This window comes from Erythrolamprus reginae, chromosome 7 (genome assembly GCF_031021105.1).
Source record: "Erythrolamprus reginae isolate rEryReg1 chromosome 7, rEryReg1.hap1, whole genome shotgun sequence".
Taxonomy (NCBI): Eukaryota; Metazoa; Chordata; class Lepidosauria; order Squamata; family Dipsadidae; genus Erythrolamprus; species Erythrolamprus reginae.
This window is the reverse complement of record NC_091956.1, coordinates 58,945,937-58,964,382: the sequence shown is the minus strand read 5'-3', so window position 1 is coordinate 58,964,382 and position 18,446 is coordinate 58,945,937. Positions and strand designations below refer to the sequence as shown.

General features: G+C 39.1%; 1 protein-coding gene across 7 annotated transcripts in view; it reads left to right on the top strand.

The window, feature by feature from the left end:
* Nucleotides 1-18,446, top strand: part of PDE5A (phosphodiesterase 5A) — a 145,289-nt gene that overhangs the window by 119,264 nt on the left and 7,579 nt on the right. For 6 of the 7 annotated variants that reach the window (XM_070757677.1, XM_070757676.1, XM_070757673.1 and 3 more), the window contains exons 12-17: nt 3,392-3,538; nt 5,306-5,431; nt 8,799-8,893; nt 12,856-12,943; nt 15,439-15,539; nt 15,683-15,760. In XM_070757677.1, coding sequence (XP_070613778.1) covers nt 3,392-3,538; nt 5,306-5,431; nt 8,799-8,893; nt 12,856-12,943; nt 15,439-15,539; nt 15,683-15,760 — 635 coding nt within the window. The remainder of the gene's footprint in view (nt 1-3,391; nt 3,539-5,305; nt 5,432-8,798; nt 8,894-12,855; nt 12,944-15,438; nt 15,540-15,682; nt 15,761-18,446) is intronic. The other variant, XM_070757671.1, reaches the window with a different exon arrangement.

Below are 18,446 nucleotides of genomic sequence, written 5' to 3'. Positions count from 1 at the left end.
CTTTATGTATGGTGGGACTGGTCACTGGGTGTCACACGACTTTCGTTGCCAATGACAATTTGTTGTTTTGACAATGACAATAATTTTTTTTAAATTATTATTATTATTATTATTATTATTATTATTATTATTATTATTATTAGCTTGCCTGTAGTTAAAAGCATAACAAATAAAAGAATGAAAGGCAAATTATGCAAGCACTGGTCCAAGGAACTGAGATCCACCACAGCATATTCCCCTTACATTATTTCATTTCTGCATACGTTCATTCAACATTGTAGCTCAATGCCATGGAGGAAAACTTGACTTTCATTTCCTTAAAAAACAGATAACAATTGGAGAAAGCCAGTCTGACAAATAATCTAGCACTGTGATGGCGAACCTATGGCACATGTGCCACAGGTGGCATGCAGTACCTTATCTGTGGGCTCCACCGTGCATGCACGTGTGCCTCTTGTCGGTCAACTGTGTCGCGGTTTGTGTAATGATTAAAGTCTGTTAGGACCTTAACCCCGCGGAGGTTGATGGATAAAAGCCTTAGTCATTTGTTCAAACAAGATATATTTATTTTAAAAATAGAAATAAATAAATAAAAGACTGTTTCGAGGGACCAAATAAAATATACGTCTTACATCATGGAGATTCAGGGAGGAGAAGAAGAATGAGGAGTGAAGAAGAAGGAAGTGAGTTGGCAGGATATTACATCATAAGAGGAGGATCTAATAAGGCACATATAGTTAACGGTCTACGGAGTCTACGGAGAGGGGCGGCATACAAATCTAATAAATAAATAACTCTTTCATTACTGAATGTCTCTGAGGGGCTGTCAATATACAGCGTGACAAACTGGTCGTTGGGTTTCTGTTGTGTGGGGGTGGGGCGCACGCAGGGGCATTGGCGCGTGCATCCGGAGGAGGTGCCTCTGCCAGCAGAAATGGAGTTCGGAAGGGCTGCGTGTGGCCCCTCCAGACTCCATTTTCACTGGCAAAGATCTGTGGGAGGTCGTTGTGGCTGAAAACAAAAGGAGCAATATTTCTCCTTTTGCATTTGAGCATCCAAGAGGGACAGGAAAGAAGAAAGAGAAAGGGAAAAAAGAAAGAAAAATAAGAAAAGATGGAAAAAGAGCAAAGTAGGGAAAATAAGAAAAGAGGGGAAGGAAGAAGGAAGGAGAATGAAGAGGGAAGGAAAAAGAAGAGAAGGAAGGAATTATAATGAGAGGAAATGGAGGGGCGGGTCTGAGGGAAGTTCTACCTTAGCACTTGATCACCACAGGTGCCCCCAACATAAGTAATGTCAAGCTGGCCACATCCACCCTGACCCCCTGAGGTCAAACACAACACTGATGCAGCCCTCAGTGAAATCGAGTTTGATACCCCTGCCCTAGAGGAATCCTTCATGGAAAAGTTATAAGAAAAAATACCAACATTGCAACTAAATTTTACTTTAGTTTAGTTTACTAAATTTATTTGGAAAAGACAAGCATGTTTGATTTACCTCATCTTCAGAGGACTCTGTATCATCTGCTAAATTTCAATCCTGTTAGTTATTATTAAAGCAGTGTACGTTAAAAAAAACTTCTTTTAAAATTGCTTTTATTGATAGCATGAAATGTCTGTAAATCAAACTCATTCCATGTTTATAGGGTTTTTTTATTTTTTGCAAGAGCAATTAGAATATCTATATAAAACAGGATAGACATTGAGAGTTGGGTAGCTATCAAGATCATGAGTGTGTTTGTTCATTTAGTTAAAAGTGAATAATTCTGGCACTAAATTTTCTCATGTTAGTGCTTAGTTAAATTTGGGAACAAATATTTACTTTTCAGGTACATAAAACTTTGCCTGAGATCTCTGACTTTTAACCAGCATGTTTTAAATATATAACTTTGAGTTCAGATTCAATAAGAAACATTAGTCATCTCGTTTATAAAAGAACGTTTTTGTATAAGTATTTTTAACCAAGGACTTTCAGATATGTTAACTAGATAATGTGTCCTCTTTTGAAACATGCACTTTTCTACACCAAAAGAATATTCTTAAAATTACACATGTGCTGCGGGGCAGATTGTAATCTGTAACAAATTACAAGTATTTGCACATACATCCATATTTTTGCTTAAATATGCTAGGAAGCTGAATAAAATAGAAAGATGTTCTTCCAGTGATTTGAAATTAACCCACCTTTTTCAATATATATTTGGGACAACCATGACCTGGATGACTGAGAATCTCCATAGACATTTATTCCAGTATTAATTGTTATGAGAGGAACTGCTCTCTTTTGAGGTTGTAAATTATTATTATTATTATTATTATTATTATTAATTAGTTTTGTATGCCACCCCTCTCCGTAGACTCGGGGCGGCTCACAACAATAACAAGAACAACGTAAGAACAAATCTAATAATTTAAAAAACGCTAAAAACCCCATTATTAAAAGCAAACATACACACAAACATACCATGTATAAACTGTATATGCCCGGAGGAGATGTCTCAGTTCCCCCATGCCTGACAGCAGAAATGGGTCTTAAGAACTTTACGAAAGGCAAGGAGGGTGGGGGCAGTTCTAATCTCCGGGAGGAGCTAGTTCCAGAGGGTCGGGGCCGCCACAGAGAAGGCTCTTCTGGGTCCCGTCAAACGACATTGTTTAGTTGACGGGACCCGGAGAAGGCCAACTCTGTGGGACCTAACCGGTCGCTGAGATTTGTGCGGCAGAAGGCGGTCCCGGAGGTATTCTGGTCCGATGCCATGAAGGGCTTTATAGGTCATAACCAACACTTTGAATTTTGACCGGAAATTGATCGGCAACCAATGCAGATTGCAGAGTGTTGGTGTAACATGGGCATACCTTGGGAAGCCCATGATTGCTCTCGCAGCTGCATTCTGCACGATCTGAAGTTTCCGAACACTTTTCAAAGGTAGCCCCATGTAGAGTGCATTACAGTAGTCGAACCTCGAGGTGATGAGGGCATGAGTGACTGTGAGCAGTGTAGAAAGTAGAAAAGCTAGGTTGATTTCCCTTGATCTTGACAAATCTATATTTTCTTTTATGTATACTGTGAGCATATGCACCAAGACAAATTCCTTGTGTGTCCAATCACACTTGGCCAATAAAATAATTCTATTCTATTCTATTGTTTTTTCATCACATATCTTACTTTCACAATTTGCCTTCTGCTAAAATTGTGCTAGAGCCAAAATAATTTTTGTGATAAGTAACTAAGTAATGGTTAAACACACACACACATACACACCTAGATTTGACTCATGTCTAAGAATATTTTCAATAAATCTAGATGAATTACATCTAGGTCACATGGTGCTTTGGCTTACTTATTTAGTATTTTGAAAGAGAACATTTTTTTCATTACTTTTCTTGTTTGTTTCCAGGCTGCTGTTGTACCATCTGCACAATCTCTCAGGCTCACTGACTTTTACTTCAGTGACTTTGAGCTGTCAGATATGGAGACTTCTCTATGCACAATCCGGATGTTTACTGACCTTAACCTTGTACAAAATTTCCAAATAAAACACGAGGTGAGGCCACAAGTATGACCATATATGCAATACAATGTTCTTTAGTGGGCGCATGTTTGTGTAGACGTATGTGCTGTATGTATATGACTGGATATAAATTGAAGAGTACTTTTTAAATCATCCATGAGGTCATGGGAAAAATGCATTGTTATCTGTGAAAAACATTTTCTGTCATTTTCCATGCATATAAACTCCAGAGGAAGTGGACTTTGCTATGTGTTTGCTTACCATTATTACCATATTTCCCACATTCTTGTTACCAGTTAAGAGAAGATAATTTTCTCTATCATTAAATTCTGGGGAAATCTGAATTGTGTCTTGCTAAGGAATTTCTGCTTTAAATGGTACCTGAATATAAAATTAAGTCAAATTATATTGTATTATGCCTAATGAACAGATTTCAGTGAGGTATTTCCATTTTTCTAATTTAACATATGGTGGAAAATCAAATTATCAATTGATAGCAAAGCACTTTTCCAGAATAGGCCTCCCTGCAATTAGACCTTTTATTTATTCATTCATTCATTCATTCATTCATTCTTTTATTTATTTATTTATTTATTTATTTATTTGATTCATGTCATCACTGAGTTGTCACATGATGCATAACAATTTTTTCCCCTTTTCTAAACCAACCATGGCCATATTTATTTATTCGATTTGTATGCCGCCCTTCTCCGCAGACTCGGGGCAGCTCACAACAATAATAAGAAACAATGTATTACAAATAGTATAAGGGCAGACTAGATGGATCATGAGGTCTTTTTCTGCCATCAGTCTTCTATGTTTCTATGTTTCTAAATCTAATTTTAAAAGTCTCTAAAAACCCCTTATTTAAAAGCAAGACATACACACAAACATACCAGGGGGAGATGTCTCAATTCCTCCATGCCTGATGGCAGAGGTGGGTTTTAAGAAGTTTGCAAAAGGCAAGGAGGGTGGGGGCAATCCTAATCTCTGGGGGGAGCTGGTTCCAGAGGGTTGAGGCCGCCACAGAGAAGGCTCTTCCCCTGGGTCCCGCCAGACGACATTGTTTCGCCGATGGGACCCGGAGAAGGCCAACTCTGTGGGACCTAACCGGTCGCTTGGATTTGTGCGGCAGAAGGCAGTCCCGGAGATATTCTGGTCCGATGCCATGAAGGGCTTTATAGGTCATAACCAACACTTTGAATTGTGACTGGAAACTGATCGGCAACCAATGCAGACTGTGGAGTGTTGGTGTGACATGGGCATACCTAGGGAAGCCCATGATTGCTCTCGCAGCTGCATTCTGCACAATCTGTAAGGAAATATAAGATTTAATCACCCTACAGCTTCCTAGACATTCACTTTTTAAATCTTGGATAAAAGAAGGAATTTCTTATCATTTTCAAACATTGCATTAGAGTTTCTTCAAATAAACTAAAACCCTGTAGAATCAGCAGACTTGATCAATAAGGTTGTACTAACAACTCCCTATATTAGTCTGTTTTTGAGATTATCAGCTCCCATGTAAATCTGAGAAATAACATGCTTGGTTTAAGGAGTTGCATGTAGGTATCATATTCATGTCACCATAAGTCCTAAAGCCTCTTCCATTTTACTTCCTTAATTTAATCTTTCTAAGTTAAAATATACTGTTATAACTCAGTTCCACAAAGCGTGTATAAAAGCTAGAATGTGAAATTTGTTGAAGTTTTCATATTTTAGCTTTGGGGGGTTTTAATCTAAAAACGATGGTGTTTATTCTGTATCATACTTTTAACTCAACAATATTATTTTTGAAAGGTCCTTTGCAGATGGATTTTAAGTGTGAGGAAAAATTATCGGAAAAATGTTGCTTATCACAATTGGAGACATGCTTTTAATACAGCCCAATGCATGTTTGCTGCTTTAAAGACAGGAAAAATTCAGGTATGTTAACCTTATTTATATTAGGCTGTTTTTAAAATCTCAACCAGACATTGCAACACATTATGTTGAAATTTTACAAATAGTTAGTTCACAGACTGTAAAATCTTCATGTAAAATATTCTTGAGCTACCTCACTAAAAGAAAATATTTCATAAGAATAAACATTTATAGCCTATGCTGTGCTGATAACATTATTTTGATAGCTAAAATGCAAATGATCTGCAAACTCTAGTAATGAAAGAGTCAAGAAGCATGGTGAAAAAATGGAGTCAAAATTAAGAACAAACCTTTGACAACACGTATAGCAACCATCTTAGAAATTATAGAGAAGATATGGAGGTGGTGGATAGCTTCTGCCTTTTAGGATCAATCGTTAACAGCAAAGGAACCAGAAGTCAAAAATATTTGTCATAATAGCACTTGGTAGGGTAGCTTGATTTGAACTTAACCTGAAAAACATCATACACACGCTGGACACTATGCAAAGATCTAGTTCTCTATTATAGACTTCTCTAGAGCAGTGTTTCCCAACCTTGGCCACTTGAAGATATTTGGACTTCAACTCCCAGAATTCCCCAGCCAGCAAATGCTGGGTGGGGAATTCTGGGAGTTGAAGTCCAAATATCTTCAAGTGGCCAAGGTTGGGAAACACTGCTCTATAGAATGCTGGGAAAGGCCAAAGGAAAGAGTTAAAGAGAATGACCAGAATGTACCGTTGGAAGGCCTGAAGAATATAATTAGGGACTGGTCATTCTGTAGAAAATCTGCAGGTGTGATCAACATTAATCCAATTGTCATATAATCAGTCAATCTATTCCTATAAGCAGTGATAGTGATATCTGTAAGTAGGGTTCGTTGTTGATCTACCTGTTAGGGGACACCATTCTACAGTTGTATGTTGGCAACTTTTTGGTGACCAGGTTCTAAAACTGCTAAGTTGGTCAATCTAGGGTCATACATCTAAGCAAAACCTAGATACTTTTTTTTCTGAATTTTTGAGGAATGACAAGCTTATTTTTTGGTTGCTTCTATTTTATGGTTTCTTCGCTTCTTACAAGCTCATGATTGACATACAAGCAGTGTTCCCTCTAATATTTTTGGGGGGTGGGCGGAAAAGTATAGTGTCTGAGCGGCAGTCCCTTCGGGACTGGGCGGCACAGAAATATTAAATAAACAAACAAACAAAAAACCCACCCTGTTTTGCCTCAGAGAATTTCAAAATAAAATACTGTACTGTGTGTCTATAACAGTGAGCTCATAATAGGGCAACTCTATCAATATCAAAATGCCACTTAAATAGTTGAGCTAGTTTCAAACTAGATTTTGATTTTCTTTCTCTTCCTTACTCCCATTCTTTTTCTTTCTCTTTTCCTTCCTCTCTTTTTTCTATCTGTTTCTCTCTCTTCCTCTCTTCCTCTCTCTCTCCTTCCCTCTCACTCTTTCCCTCTCGGCTTCTGGGCAGGTTTGAAAAACTCTGAGTTGATGATGATTTTTAAGTGAGCGATTGCTCACTGCTCAGCTTAGAGGGAACTATGCATACAAGTAACATATCTAGCCACAATGTTTTCTATAATTCTTTGTCAGCTTGCTTTGTTTTTTGTAAGCATCAAGGCCTTCTCTCACTTTTATATTATTTTTCCAAAATAGTTTAGATTAACAGTGCTTTCAAAAAGCAGCCTGGTGTTACTGTATCTAGTACTGGATGATTTGTTCTTCTTCCTGTCCAAGCAACTCTCAATAATTTCCTCCAGCGCTACAGTTCAAAGTGTTTGTAGAGTTGAAATTAGTTTTCCTTTATTTATTTTCAAACAATGCAAACATTCTTTAGACTTACAAAAATGGCCTCAAAATGGGAGGTTAGCTATGCTGCCAATTTCCAATAGCTACCATGAAACTCCAGGCTGTCAGTTCATATACCCTGGAGGCTTCAGATTGCCTGTTTAAACTGTGTAAATTTGTCTCTAGGTTTCAGATGGCTACTATGATATCTGTTGCTTTATTCTAAAAATATTAGATATTTACACTGCGTGTGGAATGCTGTTCAACTTGTGATTCAGCAAACAAGCAGAAATCCTCATACAGAGAATACAGGTCACGGAATTAGAGCCCTGTGGAACAAGTACACATCAAGATATCCAAAAGCAGATCAAAGTTCTCTATTAGTCAAATTCTGGAACTTTTGCTGGATATATTTGTTTGGATATATTTAATTGTGTATTGCAAATTTGGCCAGTGTGAATTTGGGCTTAGGTTGTGTAATTAAGAGTAGAAAATGAATATGGTATAGAAACATAGAAACATAGAAGACTGACGGCAGAAAAAGACCTCATGGTCCATCTAGTCTGCCCTTATACTGTTTCCTGTATTTTATCTTACAATGGATATATGTTTATCCCAGGCATGTTTAAATTCAGTTACTGTGGATTTACCAACCATGTCTGCTGGAAGTTTGTTCCAAGGATCTACTGCTCTTTCAGTGAAATAATATTTTCTCACGTTGCTTTTGATCTTTCCCCCAACTAACTTCAGATTGTGTCCCCTTGTTCTTGTGTTCACTTTCCTATTAAAAACACTTCCCTCCTGAAACTTATTTAACCCTTTAACATATTTAAATGTTTCAATCATGTCCCCCCTTTTTCTTCTGTCCCCCAGACTATACAGATTGAGTTCATTAAGTCTTTCCTGATACGTTTTATGCTTAAGACCTTCCACCATTCTTGTAGCCCATCTTTGGACCCGTTCAATTTTGTCAATATCTTTTTGTAGGTGAGGTCTCCAGAACTGAACACACTATTTAAAATGTGGTCTCACCAGCGCTCTATATAAGGGGATCACAATCTCCCTCTTCCTGCTTGTTATACCTCTAGCTATACAGCCAAGCATCCTACTTGCTTTTCCTACTGCCCGACCGCACTGCTCACCCATTTTGAGACTGTCAGAAACCACTACCCCTAAATCTTTCTCTTCTGAAGTTTTTGCTAACACAGAACTGCCAATGCAATACTCAGATTGAGGATTCCTTTTCTCCAAGTGCATTATTTTACATTTGGAAACATTAAACTGCAGTTTCCATTGCTTTGACCATTTATCTAGTAAAGCTAAATCAGTATGATAAACTATTACTTTGCATAGTTTATTTTTTTTAAAAAAACTGTTGGATTTGCAACAAATAACAAAATTTTATACCATAAAAAATTGGATTATGATTATTTGGGGGCGGAATAATATAGCCATATATACAAATTTCAGTTTAGGAGTGGATGTCAAAATGTATAGATATTGAAACTGCCAAAGAAAGAAAGAAACAACATACCATGTCAAGTATTTTTGTAAATATAGTAATTTATCTCTCCTTTATATTGTACAGAACAAACTTACTGATGTTGAGGTACTTTCTTTACTGATTGCAGCTCTGAGCCATGATTTAGATCACAGGGGGGTGAATAATTCTTACATACAAAGGTGAGTAAATGGCAGGTAAATGGAAAGAATATTGCAGTTTGATGTCTCTACTTTTCATTTTGAATTAACATTTCAACCATAATATTTACAGAAGTTTTAGCTAAAGAGATTGTGGAATCTTCTCTCAGGGTTTTCAGGGATTCTGAGAATGTATTTCTTAAGGTTGCTTTAAACCAAAACCAGGAACTGTTTGGTGTCCAGGAGCCAGATTTTGTGTTATGAGAATGGTAATTATTTTGGGTTATAACAGAAAAATTATGCAATCAATCAATCAATCAATATCAACTTTGTTTGATTAGTCAATCGACCATATCAAAGCGAGGAAAAGGACCACATCGGTCGTCATAAAACTGTGACTGGTTAAAATACAATAAAATTGGCTAAAATATAGGGAATTTGAATAAATAATAAGTTAAAATGCAATATAATATGCTAAAATTGAGTAGTAAAACATGAGAATATAACTCGTGCAAAGGATTATATTAAACAAATCTAAGATACTGATATAAAATATTCTTAAGTGAGTTCATCTCCTTTGCATGCCACCCCAATATGTTCTATAAAACGTATTCTCATCTGAACAGCCCTGACTATAAACTTAGCGGTTCTAGAAACTACATATATATTTGTACCCTGAAGAAAATATAACAGAAAAATTATGCAAAGTAGATGAGATGATAGATCATGTAAAGCATTAGGGGTTCCTATGGGTGGAACTGGAGTTTTTGGAGGTTTTATTGTTTTAGATAAATGGGTTGTTCTTTATTTTTTTTAAAAAAAACAAATAAAAAAACAGCAAACCTTGGTATTTTCTCCACAAGTCATTTGGTAGCAATATCTTGGTGGCACAAAGGAAAAGAAGATCATACTAAATAGACTCCTCATTGATTTCCAGTACAATTCCTCCCTCCATAAATCCTTCCAGTGGGACAATTGGTTATACAGTGATCCCCCGATTATCGCGAGGGTTCCGTTCCAAGACCCCTCGCGATAATCGATTTTTCGGGATGTAGTGGTGCGGAAGTAAAAACACCATCTGCGCATGCGCGCCCCTTTTTCCATGGCCGCACATGCGCAGATGGTGGAGTTTGCGTGTGGGCGGCGGGGAAGACCCGGGGAAGACCCAGGGAAGGTTCCTTCGGCCGCCCAACAGCTGATCTGCTCCGCAGCGCGGCAGCAGCGAGGAGCCGAAGATGGGGTTTCCCCGTTGCCCAGGAAACCCCATCTTCGGCTCCTCGCTGCTGCCACGCTGCGGAGCAGATCAGCTGTTGGGCGGCCGAAGGAAACTTCCCTGGGTCTTCCCGCCGCCCAGGCAAAGGGGAAACCCCAAGATCGCTTGCCGCTTGCCCGTTCGCCCGCCCGCCCGGCTGCTCGCTTGCCGCTCGAGAGCAAGAGGGGGAGAGATAGAGAAAGAGAGAGAAGGAAAGAAAGAGATGAGAGAGGGAGGAAGAGAGTGTGAGAGAGGAAGAAGCAAGATAGAGAAAGAGAGAGAGAAAGAAAGATGAGAAAGGAAGGGAGTGACGTCATCGGGTGGAAAAATCGCGATATAGCGTTTCGCAATGATCGAGATCGCGAAACTCGGGGGATCACTGTATTGATTCTGAGACAAGAGAAAGGACAGAAACCAGCCTAATGAACTTCAGGGGGTCTTTTGACTCTCTTCATCCTTTTCCACAGGCAATTGGTAACAATTGGTCTCAGATGGGATAGGGCAGTAAAGTCCAGTGATAATTGCCATTGTTTTGGTCAAAAAATAATGTCTTCCAAGATATTATATACCTTATAGATTGTTATAAATATATATTCTCCCCCCTTCCTATGCACATAAATACACAATGACCAATATATCAAGATAATATATCAATATACCGTTGGTATACTAATAGTAAAAGTTTTAGAATTTTCTGTAAAAATGAAGTATGATAATAGAAAGAACACTGGTAATTGTATGAGGAGGGAAAAAAGTCATCTTATTCCTCTGTCTCTCTTTCGTTGGTATCTTTCAAGGTTAGGATAAGTTTCTATTTAGGAAAATGTTTGGAAGACTGAAAAGCATGTTATCTTTTTATAGCGTTTTATTTTTTTTTAATGAATGAATATGCTGTAAAAATGTTTCCAGGGATATTTTTAAAGCCCCCAGATTAGTACAAATAAATTAAAATGAAGATCATTGTCCTTATGGGAACAAGAAAACTGAGGTTACTTGTGTCAAAATTATTTTCTTAGATAAAAAAGTTATTATTATTATTATTATTATTAATTAGATTTGTATGCCGCCCCTCTTCGAGGACTCTTTATAATAAAGAATCTTTCTTTATAATAAAGAAATCTGGAATGGATTTATATTTGTAATAACTACATATTTGCAGATATAAGGTTCCCCTCTTCTCCCAATCCCATTTATAAGAAAATACAGTATATAAGAATGCGTTTGCCATAGTCTTTTCTGTCTGGCTCTATCCAGATGGATTGGGATATCTCCCAGAATTTCATCTATCATCAATAGGGATTCATGAGAGTTGTCTTAATGCATTCAGAGAGCATTGTAGACAAATTTATTGGATCGTATCTCAATGTACTTCTAGCCAAGGAGTCGGTAAACTACAGAGATCTGTCAAAAATCTCTGATAGGATTGCAAGAAAAGCTGATGGAAAGGAACTATGAACATCTTCATATCATGAAGTTTTTGTAATAACAGCAATATAGTTATAAATACGAAAGTATTCTAGAGTATTATTTATGCAGACTTATCCTATGCATTCCCCTTTCTGTTCATATATATGGAGATTTTATCAGCCTTTTATATCAGGCTCTCCTCACAGTCCCTCCTGCCCTTATCATCTCATGGTTGGATTATTGCAACACACTCTACATGGGGTTATCCCTGAAGAGTGTTCAGAGACTACAATTGGTCCAGAATGCAGCCATGGGAGTGATTTGGGTGCACCTAGGTACACTCACATTACACCAATCCTCTACGAGCTGCACTGGATCCCTATTGGTCTCCGGGCTCAATTCAAGGTGTTGGTTATTACCTTTAAAGCCCTACATGGCCCAGGTCCAAGTTATCTTTGAGACCACCTTCTACCTCATAGTTCCCAGCGACCGGTAAGATACCACAGTTGGTGTTCTCCAGGTCCTGTCAGCTAAACAGTGACAGCTGGCTGGCCCGTAGGAAAGGGCCTTCTCTGTGGCTGCCCCCCCCCCTCTATTGGCCTTCTGGAAAGCGTTGAAGATCTGGATTTTCTGGCAGGCTTGGGTCCATTGATCTCACAATTTGCGAGGTCTGGCCTGAATGATATGCCTATATGTGATTTTTAAACTGTTTTTTAATCTTTTATAATGTTTTAAAATGTATTTTCTATATCCTGTTGAAAGCCGCCCAGAGTCCTTCGGGAGTTGGGCAACATAGAAATACAATAAATTAAATTAAATTAAATTGTTAGGCAATTTAGAATACAGATTTTTTTTTTCCTTCTCAGTCAGGTCAAATGTAATATCCTAGCATATGTTATTACTTGTCCAGATTTTTACATCCTTCCCTTCTCTTCTCCCACTAAGTGATGTTCAAAGTTAATTGGAGACTGAATCTTGAAGGATTCTGTATTCTAAAAAGTATATTTTAGACTTCATTTTCTTAGCCATCTGTTTAGTTGCAGAATTGCCATTTTACATGTGTGTCAGTGGTGGGTTGGTACCGGTAGTGTTGGTGACCGGAGGTTCTGCACAGAAGCGTGATACGGACACGCATGTGAACCAGTGGTACAAGAATGTACAATCCGCCACTGATGTGTGTGTATATCTCAGGATTAATAAGATTTTGCTTTTCAGCCATATTCCGTGAATTATTATAAATGGAAGGGTGGGGGGTGTTTTCCTATATTCTTAGTTTTGTAAAACTATTGTCACCTGCAGTTAATTCCTTCTGATAATTCTATGTGACCTGTTTTTGTTCCCCCAGAAGTGAGCACCCTCTTGCACAGCTTTATTGCCATTCAATAATGGAACATCATCATTTTGATCAGTGCCTGATGATCCTAAACACACCGGTAAATGATAGTTGTGTTTACAAGAAAAGCATGTCCAATTTAGTCTTTGAACCATTTCCAGTACAGTGTTCCCTCGATTTTCGCAGGGGATGCGTTCCGAGACCACCCGCGAAAGTTGAATTTCCGCGAAGCAGAGATGCGGAAGTAAAAACACCATTTTTGGCTATGGACAGCATCACAAGCCATCCCTTAACACTTTAAACCCCTAAATTACCATTTCCCATTCCCTTAATAACCATTTACTCACCATTATTACTGGTACTCACCATTGAATAAGACACTTAGTGATCCTGATATTTATAAACATAATTATTTATTAACAATAATTATTTTTTTGTTATTTGCAAAAATTATTAGTTTGGCGATGACATATGACGTCATCGGACGGGAAAAACCGTGGTACAGTATAGGAAAAAAACCGTGAAGTATTTTTAATTAATATTTTTTGAAAACCGTGGTATAGGCTATTCGCGAAGTTTGAACCCGTGAAAATTGAGGGAACACTGTAGTATCTTTCAACCCTATTCTAAGCTGAGCTATTGAGCTTTTCCTATGCTGCCTGATAAACTTCATAACACACACTAACCTGACCTTAATGGAAAGAGAAAAAAATGCTTCAGAATTTTGCTTAATCTTTCTAAGGCAGTGATTTTCAACCTTTTTTGAGCTGCGGCACATTTTTTACATTTACGAAACCCTAGGGCACATTGAGCGGGAGGAGGGTGGGGGCTAAAAAAAGTTTGGACAATAAAATTATCTCTCTCTCTTCCTCCCTTTCGCTCTATTTCTCTCTCCCTCCCTCTTTCTCTCCCTTCTTTCTCTCTCCATCCCTTTCTTTCTCTTCCTTCCTCTTTTTTGCTCTATCTCTCTCCCTCCCTACCTCCCTCTATGTCTTTCTCTCTCTCTCCTTCCCTCCCTCTTTCTCTTGCTTTCTTTCTCTTGTTCTCTCTCTTTCTCTTGCTTTCTCTCTCTCTTGTTCTCTTTCTCTCTCTCTCTCTTTCTCTCTCTTGCTTTCTTTCTCTCTTGCTTTCTTTCTCTCTCTGAGCTTCGCGGCACACCTGACCATGTCTCACGGCACACTAGTGTGCCGCGGCACACTGGTTGAAAAACACTGTTCTAAGGAACCTTAAGGCACTCTTTCTTTCAGCAAAATTTCCAACCTTGTGGAAGCAGTGAGCTAGAGGCGAGACTTGTACATCATTTTTTTATTCTCTCTAATGAACTTTGATAATGACCAAACAAAAAGTTACAAAATATTTTCAGCTCAGTATGAAACTCTTATTCCTTCTGTTACTTTTGTTTCCATCTTTTTCTCAGTTGAAAATCAAATTCACTTGTATTACAAGCTTAAAGACAGATATCCAGAACAAGATGTTTATACATAAGCTATGTTAAACACATTGCAAAATGTCAGTGAAATTATATAAGCAGAACATATTTAAATAATACATCTTTGTTGGTGAAGCTGTGCCAGATCCTGGCTGAATTTAGAACAGCATAAGGATTTGGTAGAGCACAAAGAGACAATGTCAGAAAATTCTGCTCCTTGTAATTGAACTGTACATATTCATTTTCTCTGTTCACTTTTGTACAAGAATAAGGTACGGCAATAAAATATTAATATTTAATAGCAGGTTTAGGTGTATATAAGTTCTGTTTCATCTTTTCCACTTCTATTTTTTGCAGAAGAAAGCTGGAATAATTTCATGTATTTTTTCCATCAGAAAATTTACAACAATTTGTGTGTGTGTTTGTGTGTTATTGTTATTTTTGATGCTGTATGTGGCAATGTCAGCAGTATGCACAAAAATATAGATACATAAAAATAGCTTTTTAAAAAGATTTTGTTGAGAAAAACTCAGTAGTAGCTGTTTACATTTTCTCAACTAAGTACAGTGATCCCTCGATTTGCGCGTTCTCGATTAGCGCGAAAAGCTGCAACGCGGTTTTTCAAAAAATATTAATTAAAAAATAAGTCCGCGTTTTTTTTCCTACACCACGGTTTTTCCCGCCCGATGACGTCATACTGATTGCTGATTGGCCGCCAGCGCTGCCCTGTGGGTAGCGGCGAGGAGCCCGGAAAAATCACCATTGCATTGCCAGCCTCCGAACTTGCGTCGCTCCACCTTCTGCGCATGTGCGGCCATGGAACAAAGGGCGCGCATGCGCAGATGGTGTTTTTACTTCCGCATCCAGTATAACGCGGAAATCGGTTAGCGCGGGAGGTCTTGGAACGTAACCCCCGCGCTAACCGAGGGATCACTGTAGTTAAAAAAAAGAATTTATATTTTCTTAGAGTCCAACTCCTTACTTAGTTATGTTTTCTTCCTCCTGAGTTTTAATAACTGAGTTTTAAAAAATTCAATATTTTTGCTTTAAGTGTAGAAGAAAATAATGTAGTACACAGAATTTAATAAGAGTCTGTCAAAGTTACTGTATCGTTATAGTCAATGTATACTTGTCATAAATGTTCCATTGTTTTCTTTTGGACCAAGGGCAATCAGATTCTCAGTGCTCTTTCTGTTGAAGAATACAAGGCAACATTGAAAATCATCAAGCAAGCTATTCTTGCCACCGATTTAGCACTATACATAAAGTAAGTTGAAATTATTGCATTGTAATTAGACTTTCTGGTTGGATATGTGGATTTTCTCCTTTCTTTTTAAAAAATATAAAATTGTACTATTTTTCCTTTTCAGGCATTTAATAATTATTATTTAAATTTTGTATGCTTTTCAGAAGAAGAGGAGAGTTTTTTGACCTTCTGCGGAATAATCAGTTTAACCTACAAGACCTTTATCAAAAAGAATTATTTTTGTAAGTTTTTTTAAGGACATTATTGTCATCTAGTCTGGGTTTTTCTCCCTTTAGTTAGCAATGATTGTTTGGGTTTGCTTTCATTGGATGATTGGGCTGGGCAGAATAAAAAGTACATGAATATGTGTAAAATTCCTTGCTTCTAATTATTTGGTAAGGTCTTATATTATTTGCTAAACAAGATTATTTCCCAACATGATTTGACAAAATACCATATTGTGCTTTGGATGAAAGTCTATTGTTTAAAAGCAGTGATCTGTTAAAATTGAGTTTCTTAAGCTTTCAGAAAAAAATATTTGTTTTGCTTTGTATCAGAGTAGTAAGTTTACATTTACAACAGGAAGTTAGTCCTTCAACAATAATCAGAGATTTATTATGGATATAGGAGACTTTTGCTTTATTGTACACTGTATATAAAAACTGGGGATGGTTTCTATGCTCTTATATATGTGGCCTGATGGGAGTTTTGACGTTTCACTTAGTACTGACCAATCAACATACCATGAGCGTTTGCAACACATTATCTTGCTTGTTAATATCGGTGATAAATGAATGACTCAACTGTCAGAAATAGCCATTGAGGATAAAGATCTGACCGCAGTCTGAGTCCGTAAATTGTACAAATCTGGTTTCAGAACACTGAACCTTAGTGTTTCCTCAAGGTTTTTTTTTCTCTTTTAATGGGACAAAGTTTTATAGAACCCAGCATTGTTAACAGCAGTTATAAGTCATCAGCATGACTTATAGACAGCTTGATATAAGTCATCAAAAGGAAAACAATTTTTGGCTTTCATGAATTATATGAGAGAGACAAGCAAAGAAAAGTGTGATCTACAGTGACATATAGTTATGTAAATTAGTGACTGTAATGGTTTAGGCTAGATGTGGAATATTCATGAATGCTTTAAGCATGGACTATATTATGAACATGTCCCCTACGGATACAGTCACCCCTCACTGCATGCTAGCTGGGAAAAACTGGGAGTTGAAGCCTAAGGTGGAGAAACTAGACTTACAATCCTGGGTCTAGAAAGCTTAGAACTACGACGCCTTAAACATGATCTAAGTATTGCCCACAAGATCATATGCTGCAATATCCTGCCTGTCAACAACTAGTTCAGCTTCAACCGCAATAACACAAGAGCACGCAACAGGTTCAAACTTAATATCAACCGCTCCAAACTTGACTGTAAAAATATGACTTTAGCAATCGAGTTGTTGAAGCGTGGAACTCATTACCAGACTCCGTGGTGTCAACCCCCAACATTTTTCCCTTAGACTTTCCACGGTTGACTTCTCCAGATTCCTTAGAGCAGTGTTTCCCAACCTTTTTTGAGCCGCGGCACATTATTCATATTTTCAAAATCCTGGGGAACATTGAGGAGGGAGCCCCTAAAAAAGTTTGGACAAAAAAAAATCTCTCTCTTCCGCCCTTTTGCTCTATTTCTCCCTCCCTCTTTCTCTCTCTTCCTTCCTTCCCTTCTTTCTCTCTCTCCATCCCTATTTCTTTCTTCCTTCCTCTCTTTTTTGCTCTCTTTCTCTATCCCTCCTTCCCTCCCTCTATGTCTTTCTCTCTTCCTCCTTCCCCCTCTCTTGCTCTCTCTCTCTTGCTTTTTTTCTCTCTCTTGCTCTCTCTCTCTGTGTCTCTCTTGCTATCTCTTTCTTTCTCTCTCTGTCTCTTGCTATCTCTCTCTTTCTCTCTCTCTCCCTGCCTCTTTCTTTTTCTTTTTCTCTATCTCTATCTCTGTCTCTCTTGCTATCTCTCTCTTTCTCTCTCTCTCTCTGCCTCTCTTGCTATCTCTCTTTTTCTCTCTCTCTCTGTCTCTCTTGCTATCTCTTTTTTTCTCTCTCTCTCTCTCTTGCTATCTTTCTTTCTCTGTGTCTCGCTATCTCGCTTTCTCTCTCTCTTTCTCTCTCTTGCTATCTCGCTTTCTTTCTCTCTCTCTCTTTCTCTCTCTCACTCGTTACACCATGACGACAACAGCAGCATTGGGCAGTAGTCAGGGGTGGCGGCAGAGCGTCTGACTGCGAGCGGGAGCCCTGACGGCGGCAGCTGGACATGCTGCTGGACGCCGTATATGCTGGCACTGTGCTGGGCATGGGCATGGGGCTGGCACCTCCGGCCCAGCCAGCGAGCCAGTGCCAGCCCTGCAGCGCCAGCATATACGGCGTCCAGCAGCATGTCCAACCACCACCGTCGGTGCCTCCACCCTGGAGCTCCCTCTTGCCGCCGCCATCTCCCCGCGACTGCCTGGGGCCGCTGCAGCCGGCACCCTCACGCTCCCACTGCCAGTGCCCTCCCGCTGGGCCCCAAAGGACATTGGTTGCCACCCCCGCTAGGGAAGCTCCAGCTGGGCGTGCCGCTGCCGGTGCCTCCGCCCCGGAGCTCTTGCCACCGCCATCCCCTGGCTACTACCTGGTGCCGCTGCTGATGGCGCCCTCCTGCTCTCGCTGCCGGTACCCTCCCGCCGGGCCCCAAAGGACACTTGCCGCTGACGCCAGGGAAGCTCCATCTGGGCGGGGCGGTGCCGGTGCCTCCGACCTGGAGCTCCCAATCGCAACTGTCCCCCGGCTACTGCCCGATGCCGCTGTTTCCAGCGCTCTCCTGCTGGGCCCCAAAGAAGGAAGGCGGGAAAAAGGAGGCACGAAGAATGAAGCTCTCCTTTTTTCCGGCTTCCTTCTTTGG